Source organism: Chiroxiphia lanceolata, chromosome Z (genome assembly GCF_009829145.1).
Source record: "Chiroxiphia lanceolata isolate bChiLan1 chromosome Z, bChiLan1.pri, whole genome shotgun sequence".
NCBI classification, from domain to species: domain Eukaryota; kingdom Metazoa; phylum Chordata; class Aves; order Passeriformes; family Pipridae; genus Chiroxiphia; species Chiroxiphia lanceolata.
Genome location: NC_045671.1, coordinates 50,182,066 through 50,202,488, shown reverse-complemented (window position 1 = coordinate 50,202,488; position 20,423 = coordinate 50,182,066). Strand labels below are relative to the sequence as shown.

General features: G+C 41.2%; 1 protein-coding gene across 4 annotated transcripts; it reads right to left on the bottom strand.

Annotated features, from left to right (window-relative positions):
- Positions 1–2,014: 2,014 nt before the first annotated feature.
- LOC116780911 (proline-rich proteoglycan 2-like) lies at positions 2,015–7,277 on the bottom strand. 4 transcript variants are annotated; one of them, XR_004354705.1, is made up of 3 exons: positions 6,755–7,277; positions 3,590–6,066; positions 2,015–2,489 (listed from the first exon to the last, which is right to left on the bottom strand). XR_004354705.1 is itself a non-coding variant. In XM_032676302.1 (2 exons), the coding sequence occupies exons 1-2, from the start codon at positions 7,106–7,108 to the stop codon at positions 2,403–2,405; spliced, it is 441 nt and encodes a 146-aa protein (XP_032532193.1). In that variant the 5' UTR covers positions 7,109–7,277; the 3' UTR covers positions 2,015–2,402. The 4 variants fall into 4 exon arrangements, 3 of the variants coding, with proteins under 3 accessions (XP_032532193.1, XP_032532194.1, XP_032532195.1); XM_032676302.1 differs by lacking the exon at positions 3,590–6,066; XM_032676303.1 differs by lacking the exon at positions 2,015–2,489 and having other exon boundaries at positions 3,399–6,066.
- Positions 7,278–20,423: the final 13,146 nt, after the last annotated feature.

Sequence of the window (20,423 nt, the reverse complement as noted above, 5' to 3'; positions counted from 1 at the left end):
CCAGCAGGGGATGCCCGGCTGCCCGGGGCTGTGGTGGGGATCTCCCCGCAGAAACACTCCTCGGAAATCCGTGCCCGGAGACAGCGGAGCTGCTTCGCGCTCCCTAGAGCCTCGCGCTCCGAGCGGGACACACATCTGACATCATACACACACACACACATTTTATATATATATATATATATGTATATATATATGTAATTGTCTGTGTGAGCGTCTGTAGCGTGTATATATACATATATTTATTAATTTTTGAGTATCGCCCCTCCCCCCGCCCTCCCCTGCCCCTCTCAGCCCCCTCCCCACACACATACACTCCTTGACAACTGCCCACTCGCGGTGTCGCGTAAAGCCGACTCACTGTGAGGGGCCAACACGACACCACCCCACACGCCCCCCAGGCGTCACACCCCACACGCCCCCCAGTCGGTGGCTAGTGCAGGAACGAGCCATCCTGCCGCCCCCTCGCCCTGCACCTTTCTCCTTCTATCCCTCCTCCATCCCTGCCTCCATCCCTTCCTCTCTGCACACCTCCCATTAAGGTGCACACCCAAACTTCTCCCCACCCGCCCCCTGCGCCCTAAAACCTAGTCGGGGCTTTTACGGGCGTTTTCACGCAGTTTCCAAACACAGAGCGATGGATGAGTGGGGATAGAAGGAACGGGCAGCGCTTTAGGACACCCTCCTTCCAGCGACGAGAGGTCATGCTACAAGTTCGCATGAAAGCAGGGATGGGAGAAGGGTATTTTTTGTTACGATTTTTTTTCTAATTTTTTTTTTTTTTTTCCTGCTGTTGACCGGCTACTTGGTTTGGACAAAAGTTGCACAAATGGCAGTGCCTTCCAAAAACAAGACTTGGATGAAACTCTTCTTCTGGAATTTAGCTGAAGGAAAACACCTTAGAACATCCGACCTTTTGCTTCACTTTTTTTCTTTTTCCTAAGTTTCCAAAGAAATGCGAGCTTCCCTTCTTCTCTAGGAAGAGGTAGCCATTGCTCTTCTTTACACTAAACATTTCTAATTTGTTCCGTCTGTCAAAATGGGACTATGAGAGGTTTTGGTGCAAATTCATTATCTCTGGCAACATACAACCTATAATAGGAACTGAAAAAGACCGTGGCAATGGATGAACAATAGGGCTTCAGTTCATCAGCAACAAAAGCGTTGGGGAAATTGCTTGAATTTCAGAGCACGTCCTCCTCAGCAGAGAGGGCTGGACTAGACCTTGGCCAACTCCCCCAAAAAACTTGCAGAGCCTCACATACAACAGTTCACTTTCTACTCCGGGGCATAGGAAGCATTGCAGAAAAAAAAAGAAAAAATATAAGGCAAACCCAAGCCAACTTTCTATGTTTCTCTCCCATTTTTCTGGATGGAACATTTCTAACTCTTTTGGAGTCCTTGGAACAAGAATAATACTGTGGAGCTAAGCAGCACTTTTAAATAGGGATGGCAAGGGGAAAGACGTGAATTTCTGGAAAATTGGGAGAACTTTCTCTGCTCTGAGGGGTCTTGGCCGTGGGGATCTTTGTCATCGTTGGCTCAGCTTTCCCCCTAGATCTGGGGTCACATCTTTCCCTGATAAAGGCGAAGAAATGTAAGTACTGCAAGTGTTTATGTATGTGTGTTGGTGTCCTGAATTCCTGGCAAAATTTGGGGTGCTGAGCCCCGGGCAGGTGGAGGTTTCCCAGATCCCTGTGAGCCCGTGGAGGCCGCCTCTCCCCGGGTAGCCGGACAGGGTCTCCCTGACAGAGCTCTTGCTCCTGGTGAGGGACATTTGATTAACAAGGTAGGGGTTTATGACTGGACACAGCATCTTATGCTGGTGAGTTGGTTTTGTGTGTCTGAAGATAAACCTGTTGGTCGTGGAGCTGTATTTGGTTGCGGGAAATGTTAATTATCTGGTAGACTACCAGCAGTTGCCAAGCTGTGGCTTTTGAGGGAGCTTTTTTTTGCAATGCCTGGGTGCCCTCAAAAGGTGTCCAGGTATGCAGGCACAGGAACAGTCACAGGGCTCAAGTATAACAGGCCTTTACATAGTTGAACTTAAAAAAAACAACCAAAAAGCAACAACAACAACAAAACTAAAAAAAAGAACTGGAGAAAAAAAAAAACATAAAGGGGGGAGGGAAATGGGCAGGAAAAAAAGGAGGGGGAAGGAGAGAAGTTGGAGGCATATCTTGCAGCTGGTCGAGGTGCAAGGGATTGCTCACAGCAGTTTGTTCATCCAGTGCCTCCCACATAGTGGATCACTCAGAACAAGCAGCCATCACTTCCCGGGTTCTCCAAATCCATCCTGGCCAAAATGCTCAGCTCAGGAGCGTACCTGGCAGAAGGGTGAAGCCCGGCCGCTCACCATGGCCCAGGAGTGTCCCCTCACATCTCTCTATCCACCAAAAAAGTGGTCAAAATCCTTCAACAACCCCAGTCCACACTGGTCCATGGAACGGGTGAAACTCCTTCACTGTAACATCTAAGAACACTGTTGCTCCCTGGGAAACAATAATAAGAATTTATTTAATTTTTTCTTTCAGCTAAGGCTGTTCTATTGGATATAATGCAATGAAAGCGAGCGGCTTACATTGTATTTATTTAACCCTGCGGCCCTTGATAAGCTTTCAGGGCTGTAAATAGAGACCATGCCTTCCCGGTAATTCAGGTTTCAGCACACCATAGGTCTGGAAGGGCTGGGAAATCCAGTGGGGAAAGGCTGGCTTAGTATATTTCGCATGTTTTGAACCGAAGGCTAGGTGGAGCCTCCATCCTTTATTAAGTAACTGGCAGCTTATAGCTCGCAAATCATAGATCTGCCTCTATAATTTTGGTCACTTCTAATCAGCAGCCCCAAATAATATTTTTAGCCTTTTATTTTTAACCATAATTCTCCAGAAATAACAATAAAATTTTAAAAATGTAAATTATTCATATGATTTCCTGTAAATATTGATTACCATATTTAACCCTGCAGATACAGGACATCACTCATATCTGTTTTCTGTCATATCAGATCATCTTCAGGAAATGTGGCTAGTTATTTCCCCATTTAACCTAGAGTCAAGCGTTTTTGTGATTTATCTAATAATCTTGGAAGTTAATACTCAGTGCCTTCTAAACACATAGGTTTACCCATTCACGTGCATTTCTGGAACAAGAATCAAACACTGAAAGTGTTTAAATTGTTATCCTTTGCTTTTTTGGGGGGGGGCTATTTTTCAGGTTTAGACAACACAGACAGACCACAGTAGTGAAATCACGACAAGAAACGGTAATTTTTTTGTTTGATTGTTTGTTTAATAGGAGTCAGACAATGACATGTATCACCTACAGATATGAATATATCTTCTTTAACAGCACACAGTGTTTCCAGGTGTAATCACTGACTGTGTGTGGGTTTGATAATGTATTTTTTTCTGAGACTGAATTTTTGAAAATCTCACTTTTTTTAGTTTGTAATTTGTGGTAGATATCCCTTTGCACACTATACGTTTAACATAACAGAAGTATAATCTGCAGTTGTTGTCAAATGAAATAGTGATCACAAAAGAAAAGATGGGGTACCTTTATTGAAAGGCAAGACAGTCAAGTGACTTACCTGGCTGGGAGGAAAGGGATGCTGCTCTACAAGGAGAGGTGGCCCGGGCTGTACTGGCATGCCATGGTGGTTTAACTCTACATGAATTCTGCCATAATTTAGTGTGAAAATGGAATTTATGTAACACTACGCCCTCTTAGGTACCTCACAGCAGCTTAAGGGGGATTCCTGTGTGTCTTCCACACAGAAGTTGGGGATGCTGGAGATAGGATGGGGATCTGATTGCAATGATTAGAGAATCATAAGCATTCCTCTTTAAAGTCAATAGAGGCTGTTTATTCTTAAAAAGTCCATGCAGGATATTTCTTCTTTATGTCATAGCTGTCTGCAGACCTATAAAAAGACTAGAAAGCAAGCATGGCAATCACATACTAATCTGCAGGCCACTAGTGGAAATTTAGTAGGTAACTAGGAGGAAAAAGTCAGTGTTTGTATTCCATGTCTTCCAATAGGCTGATGTTTCTACAGTGACTTTGGAATAAATAAGTTTTATTCAATTATGTAAACTGGAAGAGAGCAGGCTGTGTCAACTGTTGTTTTTGACAATTCAGGTGATGTTTTGGGCAGAATTTTCAAAACTGTGCATTGCTTAAACTTTCCACATTGAAGTCTTGGAAATGTACCTTAAACTGCTGCATACATTTTTGTAATATTCAGAATAAGCAAATACTTAATGGACACCCGATGATTTTAAGGCCTTACTAAGTGCCTGAGAGCTAGAAAATGTAATCCGTAATATGGCTAATGATCAGCTACATCATAACCATCATGTTGGCTCTTTTGACCTGCTCCAATGAGTAATCAACAAAACGTGTGTATTGCAGTTACTTCAGAGTAAGTCAGAATGTAAGTGAGGTGGTTGTGAGAACAGGGCTTGGTGTTTTGAAGGTACACCTTACATCTTTGGAAATACCCATTTGCAATAATATACCTTGCATTTAAGTGTAAATCCGGTGACATGTGACATCTGGTGACAGGCTTGCATTAACATGTACATATCCATCTGTGTTAATATGGTTATATGCAGATATGTACATATACACCTATATATGTACATAGACACCTATATAAGCATACACACACACACACACATACACAAGGAGCACTTGAAGTTCCATGCCTCTGACTGAAAGAATTTAATCCATAAGCTCATAAGCCTGTCCTATGCAACACATGCTTGATCACCAGCACTACTGCCCCTAGCTATTGCCATAAAAACCACATCTTTCTGCCTATCTACCAATTCAGAAAAGCTCGTTAGAATTTTACATAATATCAAAGTGATCGTGTGCCTCTGGATGTATCAGATGTCTGATTCAGTTGCTCCCGTTGTGCCTGAACAGCCTGAGAGGTAATGAAGAAGTTCAGTAACTCATAATGCAGCATTATAAGTATTCTAACCATTTTGTGTGAGTCTCTCAATTTTCCACAAAGAAGACTGGCACAATGAGCTCTTATGTCTCTCAAGTAAAAAGCACTGGTTGCAAAAAAGCAGTCTATATGAGGATAAATAATACTTGTTTTAAAAAAGAAATGCTTGATTTCAAAGGCTTAGAATCTGGAAGGAGAAATAAATTAGCAATATTTCTGCAGTATTTGAGACTTAGCAGACTGGCAGATTAGCAATGTCTTCGTGACACTTCTTGATGACAGTATTAATTTTGAGCAGTGTCTGACAAAAGAGATTACTTCCCTGTTTTCATGCTTTTGTAATTATGATAAAAAATGGGCTGGTTACTTGATATTTTATGATGTAACTACATGCATGTGCATATATATTTTAGCTCAAACATATACACACACATGTACCTAGACTGACACATGTACATATGGCTCCCCTGTGTACACACAAGCACACATTTCCTTTATCATACAAGCAAGCTCTGCAGCCAACACAGAGCAACAACAACTTTAGTTTGACTCCATGCATTCAAAAAATTCCACCTAAAAATTAGCAACCTATGCAAACACAGGTTAATTTACAAAAAAATGTATTTAAATGCAATGTGACATATTAACTAATTGTGCAGGAACATAGTGCATGATATGCTGTGTTATATTTTGCACTTAGAAGAGGAGTAGCAGGATGAATTTTAAATTGTTATTCCTTTAGGAGTTCAGAGCACTCTATAGTCTGTGTGTGCTGAATTTTTTGGTGTGTGTGTTATACTGACCACAGCACACTGCAGCTGTTGAAGTGTATTTTTTAATTTCTACAGAAAATATGGTAGATCTCAGTGAGAAAGTTCATTACGTCACACATACTCAGGAGGCCTTTAAAGTTTGCACTTCAGAGTAACAAAAATTCCAAGTAAATTATATTGTTAAATAATTCAAAGTGTAATGTTCTTTTGGGGGAGTGGGGAAGGGGAAACTGAGAGGCTTAAATCCTAAAACTGCACATAACACATCCTAACAGTTTAGAAAGACTTGCCTTCGTTCATTCTGTGAGTAACATCAGCATGCATTTCTTCACTCTGAGTACGAGGTTAATAAAAATAAACGATAAATCAGCAGTTTTATTAAGGCATTTCGTCAGGTGATGATGCATGGCCTTAAACAAATGTTGCTGCAATGTTCACCTGTGTTGCATTCTAACACAGACACAGAGACATACACAAGCTGGGAGGGAGGGGGGGAGGGTAGAAGGGCGGAGAGGTGGGATTGATGCCACAGAATACACTGAACCTGCTGCTCTCAGGTTCCCCCACGGACAGGCAGAGGAAAACATCTTGGACCATCCCTCTGTAAATAGCTGCGAATGACGCCGGGCGCGAAGCACGACAGAGATATGGAGTCAAAAAAAAAAAAAAAAAACCAAAAAAACAAAACAAAAAACAAACAACGAAACAAACCAAAACCCACCAAACAAACAAACAAACAAAACCACAAAACCACAAACCAAACCAAAACAACAGAAAACAAACGAACAAAAATTCAAAACCAAAACCAAACCAAAACAAACAAAAAACCCCCCCAAAAAACCAAAACCAGAACCCCAAACCAGTCAACCAACCAAAAAAAAACAACAACAACAACAAAAAAACCAACCAAACAAAAAACCAAACCCCGCACCAAAAAAAAAAAAAAAAAAGAAAAAAAGAAAAAGCCCCGCAGACACCCTACGACAGAGCAAATTGTCAATGTAATTACACATCGACTTACTGCGTAGCACAGCCCTGCTCCCGGCCTCTGAGTACCAGGCCTCGCTCCCGCCGCGGCATCGCTGCGCACCGGCGGGGGCTGCCCGAAGAGGAGCGCGGGCTCCTCGGGGCTCCCCTGCTCTCCCCGGGGCCGGGCAGGCTGCTTCCCGCCCCGGGGGAGAGCGTCCTGCCTCCCGGCCTCTGGATGTTGAAGCGGTCTGCGCTGCCGAGGAGGAGGAAGGTGACAGCGGCGGGCGGATCCCCCGCGCCAAGACGGCGGAGGCGGCGATGCTGGAGGCGAGACCGGGCTCGGTCCCGGCTCCGGTGGCTGGTCGCTCATGCATATCAATAGCCGTGTGTACTTGAGGTTTCTCATGACATCATCATTACCTTGGTCTCCCGCGGTCCAGGACCTTTGACCTTGCCTGGCTGGCCCGCATTTTGGCACTGAAAGCCCTCCAATGATGGCCCTTTCCTCCTTCTTTCAGACCGGGGGCAGCAGCAGCCGGCAAGACCGCGTCTTCTTCTCCCCAGCTCTGGGAGCCCCGAGAAAGCGAGGATCTTCCCCCTCTAAAATACACACTGCATGCAAGATATTTGCAATCAAGCTGCCACCATTTGGCAAAGAGATCCATGCCGTGCATAATCTAAAGGGATCAAGAGACGCATCCTCGAATCATCTTGTTACTTTCTACTAAATGGAATTTTTTTCTTCTTCTTCCTCCTTACACTGCGCTGGAAATTGCCGATGGCTTTACATCTTTATAGAGGCTAAAGAGTCGTTCGTGAGAACGAAGCGATTTACAATGCAAATAGAGGCCTGTTAAAGGATGGATGCTCCTCTCTTAACGCAGCTTGACGCACCTTAATGGCTGGTTTTATTTTGTGATGTTAACAGATGAATTGTTGGCTATTCCTGCCGGAAATTACTGGCTGAAAAAAAAAGTTCGGAATAAACTTCGAAGGCGACAGATTTCTCTTGGATGTTATTAGCTGCACGTACATACAGAGACACTTGCATAAAAGAATGAACATTTTAAAGCAGCATTGGTGCTCTTGGAGGAAACAACATATCTGTTTGCCAGAAAAACTCTGGATTCTAGCAAGGACTAGAAAAAAAAATAAAAAATAAATAAAAAAAAGCTTTGAGGGAAGTGAGTTGTTATCTTTGGTTATCTAGCTGTATGAGTGTTTTGGTCTTCATAAAGCTAGATAACCGAAAGTAAAAACTCCTTCAAGATCATCGTACAACGTGTGAAAATGAAAGACTGCTGCGAGAGACAGTAAAACTCGAGAAGGGTTAGTAACGCTTATTGAATCTAATATTTTTACAGCTGAAGGTGGGAGTGGATGAAATTAAATGGCATACTCATTCCAAAATATGAAGTTGTCAGATGGCATATAATGGATAGCCAGCCGCTGCACAGAGGACATGGTACCGATGATAAACAATGCATGTGCAACTATTGCTGTTGAATACATGAAGGCAAACCCAGACCAGCCAGCCTTAAACTGGGCTAAGAGGATATACATGATTTATTTTTCTATTAGAAAGCTAATTATGAGTTTCATTTTGCAAAGTGATCCATTGCAATGAAGTGGCCTTAAAAATAAAGGTGGTAGTTGGTGATGATGAAGACGGTGATATTGATGATACAGAGTGGACTACTGAACTGAGGAAAAAACCCCAAACCAACCAAAAAACAACAAACCAACCCAAAACCTGTCTGTGTACATCTGAGACAAAGCATCGAGGTTAATTTCAAATCCTATGAAAGTAGGCTTTCAGAAAAATTTTACACTGAAGTGTAGGCAAGCTTAATAATTTATATCTAATGAGAACCCGGCGGAGCTGCACAAAAATTGGGGGGAAAAAGTAATGGCCGATTTTTATTTTCTCTATTCAAAATGCTAGCACAGATGCTTCTCTGTTGAGAGAGGGTTTCCTTGAGGAAGCTACTGAAGCAGAAAGACATGATGGAGACGAGATCGCCTCCCCCCTGTCAAAGTGTAAAAAAATGTTTTGTGCCTTGCTCTGCGCCTAGCATTGGAAATGAAAGTGACATTTACTCCAAAACCCACGTGTGCGCCTCCTCTCTTTTTGTTTAAGGATGATCAGATCTATCCAGGAAACAGCTCTGGCATCCCATACCGAAATAATTAGGACGTATATGGTCCTGACAAAAAAAAACAAAAAAAAAAAAGTGAGGGGAGGGGGCGTGCGAGGGTGGAGAAGCGGAGGGTCTGTCTTGCCTAATTGATTCCGTTAAACGCCGTGCAGGAGATGTGAACGGCTGGGCGCTCCCATTCCCACGCTCGGGGCAAGTGGCAGCGCCGTGTCCCGGCGGCCGGTGACAGACAGCCCGGCGGGGGCCGGGGCCGGGGATGGGGTCGGGCGGAGGGAGCCACCGCCGTCACCCGCGACAGCATCTCCCACCCGCGGCCATCCGAGAAGTGCCAGGCGAGTGGACGCCCCGGTTTCCTCCGCCTCCCACCGCGAAAGAAGGGCGGAACCTGAGCCCGGGCGGAACTTGCGCCATTCTCCTGCTGAGGGAGCGGGGTGGGGGATGCGGGCTTTGGTCCCAGTGGAGGAAGGGAAGGGCAGACTTGTCAGTCTTGAGAAAATCCTTGTGTTTTTAACAAATATTAGTTCGGGTGCTATTTATCTTTGTAATTACCGAGGCTTAGGCGCCTCGTGCGGAAATCGAGGAGGTTTAATTGTTCAGGGTAACATATTTCCTCTGGACTTGACCTAAGTGTCTTCCCGGAGGCACGCTGGCATGTGATACTGCGTTAGAAACCAAACGTTCTCCACGGTAGATTAAAATAAGATCAGAAACAAGATCAGAACGGGGCTCAGTGGTCTCCATCCGTCCGGGGCTAGCCCTCTGTGCGCCGCTTTTTATTGTTATTTAATTTTCTCTTGTATTTCTGCTTTGCTTTTGAACTGGTTATATAAAAAAATTGGTTTGGGCCTTATAGCGGGAATATTCTTCATCACGCCATACACCGTGAGAGGGATGGAACAGGGTGTCCTGGAAGCAGCAGGCTTGATATCTAAAATAAAGAATTTGGCCCCAAAAGTTACCGCATCCTCCCCGTAGCTGTTAACCTCAGTTTCGTCGGAGGGTCCCGCGGGCCTCGTGGCTGCCGGCAGTGCCGTCCGAGAACCCGTCAAGGCTGTTTTTGAGGTTAAACCTCCGTTTTGGCTGCTCTACGCGTGCCAAAGTTTTATTGCTGCAGCGCCCAGAGAGGGGAGCCGTGTTTATTTACATCGGAACCGTGTTTGTGCCACCAGCCTTTCACCGCCGAGTGCCCGCACGCCTCTCATTTACTGCTTGTCTGGAGGTGCTATTTACCTAGAGCCATTTTGTCTACGACAATTAACATTTACATGACAAAGTGCGCGATTTTCTTTCTCAAATAGCTTCAATTAAGGCGATAAGCTGTTTTCTGGGGAAGCCCATTGTTTACTTAGTCATGAAAAGGGTCAATTTACTTAAGCTGCTGCTTGCTTGTGTCTTGGTCTCCAGTGTAAACTTGTGAAGGAAAACACCCTAGAAAAACACCAGCATATAATCGCATGTTGGCCATTGTCACTTTAAATTGTTTTGTACCTTATTAATGTTACATTATCAATCAATAAAATACGATTATTATTACTATTATTTTTATTACTACTTCACTTCTTTAGGAGCAAAGAGCCTCATTTCTCTGCATCCTTGCTCTGGCACAGCTAACTTCTAACTTGGGGAAAGGGAACATTTCGAAATGTGGTAGCAGGCCCTCAATCATGCTTTAAGAGGCTCATGCACCAAGTAACTCGGAAAAGTAATCCTTTCGTAGGATTATCTATCTGTTAGGTGCTGTTCCCTTAAAACTTGTGGGGGAAAAAAAATATCAAACAAAACACCCATGAAGTTTTCTGTAACATAAAAAAATCCCCCAAAACAAGAACAAAAAGTTTAATTATCAGTGGGGTAGTTCTCTCAAAGCTAGTTTTAGCACTGGAAGTTTATTTAGCATACCACTGCATTGTAAAACAGTTGGAGTGTAGTTGCAGGTTGCGTGAGTATGCATGTTAACTAGCAGGGTCCCGGGCTTATTCTTTGTGAAAAGGGAGCAGCACGTTGCTGTGCAAGGCAATGTTAAAAAGGCAGCTGAATTTAACACCATCTGGAAGAAAAGATCCCTTCACGACTTTCTCACACCATCAGACAAAACTAGTGTCTCTTGTTCTGAGTCCTTGTCTATGGAACCATACAATACTGAGTCATTATACTTTTGCTGAGAGAAAATTTGAGAACACAATATGGGTAACCAGCGAATGACCAAGTTTCATTGTGCCCGCTTAAGTCGATTGAAATCTACGTCTAGAGCTGTGAATGGCAGCATTGTTTTCCTCACCGGGGCTGTACTAAACGTCAGCACAGTGTAAAGAAAAACTTGAAGTCTGCAAATAACTTAGCAGATCTCAATTATAATATTTTCCCACACTAGAACTAATATCATTGCTACGGTCTACAATGCATGAAATACAACAAAAAAAGGTGGAGAGAAAAATGAGTTCATTTACAATTTATTTTAGCCAGATAAACATTTTAATTTTCTTAAAATGAGTTCAGCACATGGAGTTGGCTAATTCATCATGAAATTTAAAAAATAAACTCTGCAAACAAACTTTTATTCAGCTACTATTTTAACCCTCCAGGTTGGGATAGATATTAGTAAATGCATTCCATAGTACATGGGTTGCTTCTTCTGAATCTATTTCTTCTTGAATGTTTAGCAGAAATAAGACAAGCAAAACAAAGGGAAATATATTTTTCCAGGTGCTAGAGGAAATTCATTAGGGCATCTCAGTGTTGGCACAGGTACCAGAAGGAAAGTTTCCAGTTCTCTCAATTTTTAACTACTGCTTTATAATGGTTTCTGTTATGAGTGCTGTTCAGTTCAGTCCTCTGCTTAGCGTTCATGCACAGTGCAGACCAAGGAACAGCTCAAAGGCATGGCGAGGAGTTACTTGTTTGTGCTTTGTTAGAATGTCCATGTTTTAAACCTAAGTGACTGCGACTCTGCCTGTGTTTCATAAAGCACTGTACAGTTCTTGGCATAAAAACTTGAAAATATGAATAACTGCCCCTGTGCCGAATAATGCATCCCTTCAGCCGCTCCACCTGCTGCCTTTCCCAGCCCGTCCATCCCCTGCAACACTGGACACTGGGAATGTTGGTGCATGGTGCAGGCAGAGGATTGGTTGGGGTGACTGGGTAAACTGTCTTTTCTGACTTTCTCATGTAACCACTTGTGAGTGAGGGGCAGCTGGGGCCGTCTGAGAGCAGAACAGAAGCAGGGCAGCACAGGCAGGTGTCGTGGAGGTTTAAAGAGAAGCCAGGCCTTCACCACTTCCCTGCCCACCAAACAAAACTTGGTAGCTGTTGGAGGGGGGATTTTCTTCACCTCTCCAAATAAGACAGTACCAATACTTGTACAAATAATTAATGTATGAATCTCCTCTTCCCTGAAGTTACCATTAATGTACAATAGCATAGGGTGGATTAATTGGGTTTTTTTCAATTAAAATAGATGTTGTGAAATATTTCATTTTGTGGAGAAGACAAGGACATCTACCTGTTAGGCCAGATCTCACCTTTTCCATGTGAATTAAAAGTTGTTTTCTGATTTCTGTTGGCTACTCCTAGAAGGAGGAATGGGTGTGCATAGCTGTCCCATAGAGACATGATGGGAAAAGTCCATTTAAATTTTTAAAATGTGCACCACTTCCATAGATTGCTCACCCTGGAGTGAGTGCATTAATTACCCTTACATCCTCCATTATTTTAATTTAGAAGAAAGAAAATGTCAGACTCTAACAATTAAATTTCCTATCTAAATGGCAAGTGCATGAGGTAAAAATTAGGGCATTTCTTATGGCCCTTTCCGGGAGTGGAAAAGGAGAAAGGAGCCCTTTGACTTTCCTGTTGACTGTCAACAATAACCTGTTTTGTTCTTCCTGAAGCTCTCCCTTGTGTATAAACATATAACTATAAACATACATCTGTGCACATATGCATATACATCCATAGCACGTGATGTAAAGCTGGTATGACACTGGCAAAGTCTGACACGAATGAACTTATGCCACTGACTTTGCAGGGATCAGGATCGAGTCTCACACCAGGCTGTCTAACCTGATTTGAGAGTATATATATGTAATGCAGTGGGAAAAGAATATAGTGTTCAGTCCGTGTCTTTAGATCTGGTGCTCAAAAAGCTATTTTTCTCTAATTCCAAACTAATGATAATTCATGCTTGCTGTGGGGAGCCAGGGACGGCTCGGAAAATCTCCAGGCAAATGCGGAGGCTGCGCTAGGCCCACGGGCTCCCCCAGCCGCTGGCTGCCCTGCCAAGGCCGCACATCCCTTCACAGCTCCTCAAGCTGATCCCCCGCTGGTTCGAAGCCCGAACCACCCGCCTGAATCCGCCGAAGCCCTTCCCCACCGACGAGGGGATGCCGGGATCCAGCCGCTGGGCTCCGCCCCCGCTTCCCGGTGACCACTGTGATTGGTGTTTCCCGGGAGACAGGCGGCGGCGCGCTCGGGATGCAGCGGGGTGCGGCGGAGTGCGCCGGTCCGGGGCTCCAAGCCTCTGCTCTCGCCGCTGATACTCAGTCCGTGGCCCCCCTTCCTCACCGCCTGCCCCTCCCTGCCATTAATTGCTGCCAGCGCTAGCGCTGCCCGCCCGACCAGGAGCCGCTTCTCACCCAGAGCCCTCTCCTCCTGGTGCCAAGAAATTGAGTTATTATCGCGACTGACCGCCTCACCGGTGTGCTCCTCCGATCAGGGAGGTTCCGAAAAAAAACATCCAGGTCTTAAGCTGTTGCTAAAGCCAGTTAATAACATCATGCATGGACATTTAAACTTCTTGTAAGTCGCGGAGAGGATTAGGGAGAAATCACGCTGCGCGGGGCTAATGATACCGTCTTGGCTCCGGAGGGCAGTCAGGTGGAGCGCAACCCGCCCGCGATGGTGACTGCCCCGCACCCCCTACAGCAGGGCCAGGTTCAGCAGACACTCTGCATGGGCCACTAAAAGGCTCTTTGGGCCCTGCTGTCACGTTATACCAAAGTGATTTTTAGCTTTTTTCTTCCCCTCCAGGCCAGACCCTTGTTTGTGTCAAAAAATTTCATGGTGAGACAGGACAACCCCCCATCAGGAGCAGTCATGTCCATGTTGGTGCTGTAAGAATAGGTGCATTTTTGGATGCTGTTATGACTTTGAGTAGCTTGCTCACACGTATGGATGCTTCCAGGTCTTGTAACTAAAGGAGTTACTAAGGAGTAGCATATCAGAAAGGACTCTTTGGTGCCCCATACATTTGGGATGCTGTTCATTTCAAAATCTGTGACCACTTGCCTTTGAAATTTCTGTGCCTGGCCTACACCATAAGAACACCTTTTAAAAGTGGTTTATGCTAGAATGGTAAACACACTCATATTTAATGTCAGAACAATCAGGGGATATATACAGTTCAGAGCAAAACTGATCTTTCTTCTCCAGATGTAGAAGCTTTGTTGCCATGTTTTTCAGTTCCTTCAGGTCTTACTGAAATCTGAAGCATTAAATCATAGAATCACAGAATGTCCTGAGTTAGAAGGGACCCACAGAGATCGCTGAAGTCCAGCTCCTGGCCCTGAACAAGGACCTGACAGGCCCAAGAATCACAACATGAGAAATGGTAAATGGGTATTCCCTCCTACTAAACACCGATGGTTTAGGTCTATGCTAATGTGCAGTGTGTGATAAGAACATAGAACTTTTTTATTTGCTTAATGAATATTATGGATCTGATGGTACTGTGAGCATGTGAGTAAGGTTGCAGCAGGGAGCAAGACTGGCAGACCCATATGATAAAGTTAGTAAGGAAACTGCCAATGCACAGGAGACTGTGATGAGGAATTACCTTCTGCTTAGCCTCTTGATCTCCAGTTTGTACGTCAGCATGGGCAAAGTGGGAGCTAGGTTAAAATGAACTTCATAAGTAAAGGACTATGGGAGACAGTCAATAATTTGTCTTCTTTAGAGTGTTAGAAGAGTTTGTTGGGGAAAATTAGTGTCTCATGCTTTGGGTCAAAGCTTGGTAGGTCTATATTTGACTCAAATAGGACTGGCATTTCACCCTTTGTAAAAGGACTTGTGTGGTCCGAGTGGGATTATTTTCCTTCCAGAATAAACTCTGTGTCAATGCAAAGGGGGATATAATTGTTTTTTTCCAAACATGTTGTTGTTTTTTTTTTTTTAAGATGTCTTTTCAATTGCATTTATTCTGTTAATAATGCCATAAAAAATAATTACCATAAAAAATACTCCAGTATCATTGTCATATATAATATTATCTTCAAAAAACAAGAGTTTGGGGTGTAATCAAATAATATCATTATCTGGAGAATAATGGTACTAGTGTAATGTAATTGTAATCTAACATACAATAACCTTCTATGAGAAAGTTAGTCACTAACAAGAGAACCTGCACAGAAAGGATGACATCACACACAGGCAGTTTCTTCTCACTTGCCTAACTTAGCACCAGTTGTGGTACATGGGAGTAGGTAAAAATTAACTCTCTTTTGTATAAGTATGAAACACTGTCTTTAGCTGTTCTCTGTCACAGAAAGCTGTAGCATCTCAGAATTCACTGAGGATGCATACGAAAGTACAGCCTGGTGGTGGTATGGGCTGAAACAGACACATAGACAATTCTTCACTTATTTTTCACGTTAGAAAACTGTCTCAAAATAGACCATTAAAATCTTCTTCTCTATGGCTGTAATTGTTGTAAGCATACATTATATATCTTCCTGTTCAGCTGAGTACCGTGGATTTTGTGAGGTACCAATATTTTACCAGTGGACATAAATACAACATTGGGAAATATATGAATATTAATTTTATGTCTTCCTCTAAATTCCCATTATTCTTATATGGCTGGGTTCATATGACAGCTATGTATATCCTTTTTTTATTTTAGAAGCATGTATGTGGATAAAATTGGCATATGCAAGCTCATGTGTATTTGTCCATGTGATTTTGAAAACAGAAACCCATGATCTGTGTCAGCACGTGCATTGTCATGAAGTGGGTTTACTATGTTCCATCCTATCCATAAGCTCTACGTCATTTGCCTCAAAAAGACTTCATGTGATGAGGGAAGATCCACAATTCCATAATACAGATCAATAAAACAGTTACCAGGAGTGAGTCACCTCTGTCACCAGTCTGTGTGTATTGATAAGACAGAAAATTTACATTTCTTCCCTGCATTGTCCTTTACCACTGATGACCAATGGGATAGACTAAAATAACTACATCAAATGAAGTAACCACTTAATGATATTATAATTAAATTGACATTTCCTCCAATAATTGAAGAAGAGAGACTCCAGGACAATATGGTAAATGATACCTAAATTTAAATTTTCTTCCATTCTAGTAGGAACAACACCTTATTTCCTATAGAATGGTTTAATTCCTATTCTGTGTTCAAATTTTTTCTTTATCTTAAAACCGAAAAAACAAAGATTTACTTTCATGTTTTACAAATGATTCATCAAATATAGCTCTGTAATATACTACAACATCTTGCACAGCACTATATTATTAAGTTAATCTGCTGCCCAGAGTCATTACACACATTCCTGGATGTCCTTCTGATATCTCTCCAGTCCACTGGATTTTGAATTGCGATTATGTAAATTTTTTACTGATAAATAAATTACAGTAATTGTAGTTGAAATACCACGCAAATTTTTAAGACCATTGCATCTAAATAATATATTATGCATTCCTTCATTATTTATCAAGATTAATTAAAAAAAACTGTAGGGCAAAGTATACATTTATTTTTAAAAAACACTTTCTGCACCAGGTCCAAAAATGTTCCAGATTCAAAAAATAAAATAAGAGTGAGGAAACAAAGTTTCCATCATTAAATGTAAGGAGTTTGTTTGGATTAATAATATTGCAACAGTGATACCATTCTTACTGTGAACTTGCTATCAATTATAATACATGTTGGCCAATATATAGAGTTTCTGTTGGCAGGAAGACAAGAAGGGAACAGTTAATGTGGGTAAAAGCTGAGTGTATGGAACAATAAGAGAAGAACAGCAGTTTTAGCTTGCACTGAGAAACAGTGAGGAGATGCATTTTAAACCCAGCGTTCAATGCTAAATGTGTAAAATCTCAATGAGCTGCCTGGTGGTTATCAGCAGCACTAGGCTGTTTTCAGGGGAACTATTTAGCTGTACTTGCAAAGGAATTTTGTTTTCAGTCTCATGCAAATTCTAATTCTAGACTGGGTTCTAATCACCATGTAGAAATCATCACAGGCATCATAAGATCTCAGTGTACATACAATAGTCTTTATTTCCCCTTTTCAGAACAGACCTTTATCTGGCTGTTAATGAAATACAGGAGATTGATTGCAGAAAACCTACAAGAGCATATTTACTGTACCAGATATAGTAAGCTCCATTTGGTACATTAGCATTTAACCATTTTATGCAAATTTAGTGAGAAAATGACTCATGTATATAATTTAATATGCATCAGCGATAACTCGTAACATCCTTATAAGAAAAAGGAAATTAAAAATTCATTAGAAAACTAGACTAGTGATGGTACATGGTTAAAATGTTAAAGCATATTTCAGTGTTTTGCTTACACCAGTGTTCTCATCATGGTGCCACCATTTCATGACAAAGAGCGTAGAAGAGAAAACATTCAACTTAAAATGTCTGCTGGCATATATCGCTGGATTTGTATGTCACTAAACAATGAACGAGCATAGCCATGAATACCAACTATTTAATTAGCACTTTTGCCAGCCATACATAGAAAATAGCTCCTTTACATGCATCATGCTTACCAATTATTGCCATAAAAAGCTACTGATTTTTTTAATGTATGTCACATTCTAGTAAGCCAACACAAGAAAAGCAAAACATCTGTTATTATTTCAAAAACCTCAAAATTCAGAGATTGAATTAAAACACATAAAGTCTTTATTTTTCTTGGAGGTATATTTTAATTATTTAATTTAACCGTAAGTGTGCCATAAAAGGCTGGATACAACTAATAATTAAGAACTTCAAAGGGCAACAGAAACCCTCTAACAGTCTGCAGTTTAATTAAAGGCTATTATTACAAACCTCTTGAACATACAGTTACATTTAATGACAAGTGGTGACTTGTAAATGATGCATTTGAAAGGTACCACTTCTGTTCTAAATCCTATTGTTAGACAACATTGAAACATGCATATTCTCCCAGTGAAAGACTATTTTGAGCATAAATGTGATACATTTGTGAAATGAAATATTTCTGCTACTTTGAAAGTAAACAGTTTTGAAGCATTTTGCTTGGAAATATTCATTAGTTTTGTTCACATCTCTTAACATCTGCAAAATGAATACAGTATCACTGAAGAGATGTGCCAATTAATATAAATGAAAGTCAGCCATTTGGTCACATTTTGCTAGTAACACACAGTATACAGAAACACTCCCTGGATGTACACACAATAAACATAAGATACTATATTTAACACAAAGACGTAATGTCTCAATTTTTTCTACTTTTGAAAAAAAAATCTGCACATTTTACAAATTTTTCACAAGCAACATATATTCGAGTATTTGTAGGAATGTAGACCAAAATACCTACAATCAAAATATGTTGTACTACCTCTTGGTCATTGAGCCCAGTCCTGTAAGGTCCCTTTTTTCAGGTAGTCTTTACTGTCTTATGGTGTCTTTTAAATTTGGCATCTCCTATAAATAAGAGCTACTAAAATAAGCAGATGTTTAAGTTGACCTTATCCTACATAAAATTGGCATTTCTAATGAATAGATACAATCTTATGTATTTTGAGTTTTAAACTGGATTTTTACCTGTTCTTTCTGCTTTCATCCTTGTGGTTTTGCTCTCTCAGGTGACGCCCAATCCTGTGCTTAACACCCATACTTTAAGAGTGTTAAAAGCCACAGGATGTTTGAATTCTCAGGTGTAAAATGATGAGCTCGCCTAAAAATGAACGAAGGAAAATGCAATTTTAATGTTCTAATAATTTTAAAAATTAATATTTTTCCCCAAAAATGCTCTTAAATAATTGCTCACACTTTAGTGATTTAGTGAAGTTTATTGTCTAGGTCTGTGAATACTGGACTTTAAATCTGAAAGTACTTATTTACTAATAATTTGGAAAGGGTACACGAAACAACTCATGTTACTGTATTTGGAGAGGTTATAAATACTTGAGGGAAAAATGAGACAATAAGCTTAAACAAGACAGGTTACCAATATTGTTTGGAGAGCAAAATATAAGATTTAACATGGAAAAGAGGAAATACAAGTGTGAAAAAAAAAATCTGAAACAAATTAATATTCAATAGAAAAAGATACTGAGTAATAAGAAGAGACCTAAGAGCGAAGTGGATAAGAAGTTATCAGGTTAAAACGCAATTAAAAAAAAAACAAACACAAAAGACAGTGAAGTAGTAGCAATGCCTCTTATACAGTATGTTTAAAGGCATCATGTTGAGAACCCATAATTTCAACATAAGAGTATTAGACTACCTGGAATACAACATGCCATTAAAAAAGACCTGTAATGAGTTAAACTGAGAAGATGCAGAGAAAAAAAGGGGGGAACTATTGAAGTGACAGAATGGAGGGATTGCTTCGGAAGGAAAGCTTGAGGGAAGTGACTGAACAAACTGATGACCAAAGCAAATGTGTGGGTGTTCGGATAAGAAGTAATTCCAGCTACCAAAGACTTTCATTGTGTCGAGTGGTCATTGTTTGCATGCAACCAGAATTTTCTCTAATGTTAACCATAACTGGCCTAATAAAACATCAAACAACATGCAATATTAAGACAGTGCTGACATGATGGTCTATGTACCTAGGAAAGGTAAATAAGAAAGTGAGCAGAAGAGATGGCTGTCTGAATATCTGGAAAAATTCCTAGAGAAGTGGTGCATGGTGGGTTAGACTGAGAGGAAATAATGTTGTCTCTATTGCCTGAGTCATTTAAGCCTGGAGTGGAGAATACTCCAGAGAATTCACTGCAGGTTACAATCTTGCGTACTTAAGATTGGCTAGATCAGCTCTTAGATCTTTTTTCATCCCTAAATTTTTGTGATTATACAGTTATTTGATTCCAGGTGATTCTTTTGCCTAGAGCTAAATCTTCAAATAAAATGATTTCTAAAGATAAATCTGGATAGTTCATTTGCATGCTCATTTTGAGAAGTACATGTGATAGAGACCTATCGTGATAGCATTTGTTGCCTGGACACCATCATAGGAGTAATAAGAGTGCAATCATTTTGAAATATAAAAGTAAAAAATCACAAATGAAAATGGTTGGTTTAAGATTCTCAGTCTTATGCTGAAGATCCCAAAGGCATAATTATATTAAGTATAGAAATATTGCTTCCATTTATTTGACATAGATAGATATCTACTGCCTTTGCCTTTTTTTTCACAGTTTCCCATAAGACAGTGTCTGAATTATTCCTTTCTGTGAGCAGGTGAATTACAAATATAACATGTTGCATATGATTATATTATAGTCTATAGCAAAATATCACGTTTACAAATACAGTGGTTAGAAAATTTATCTTTTAG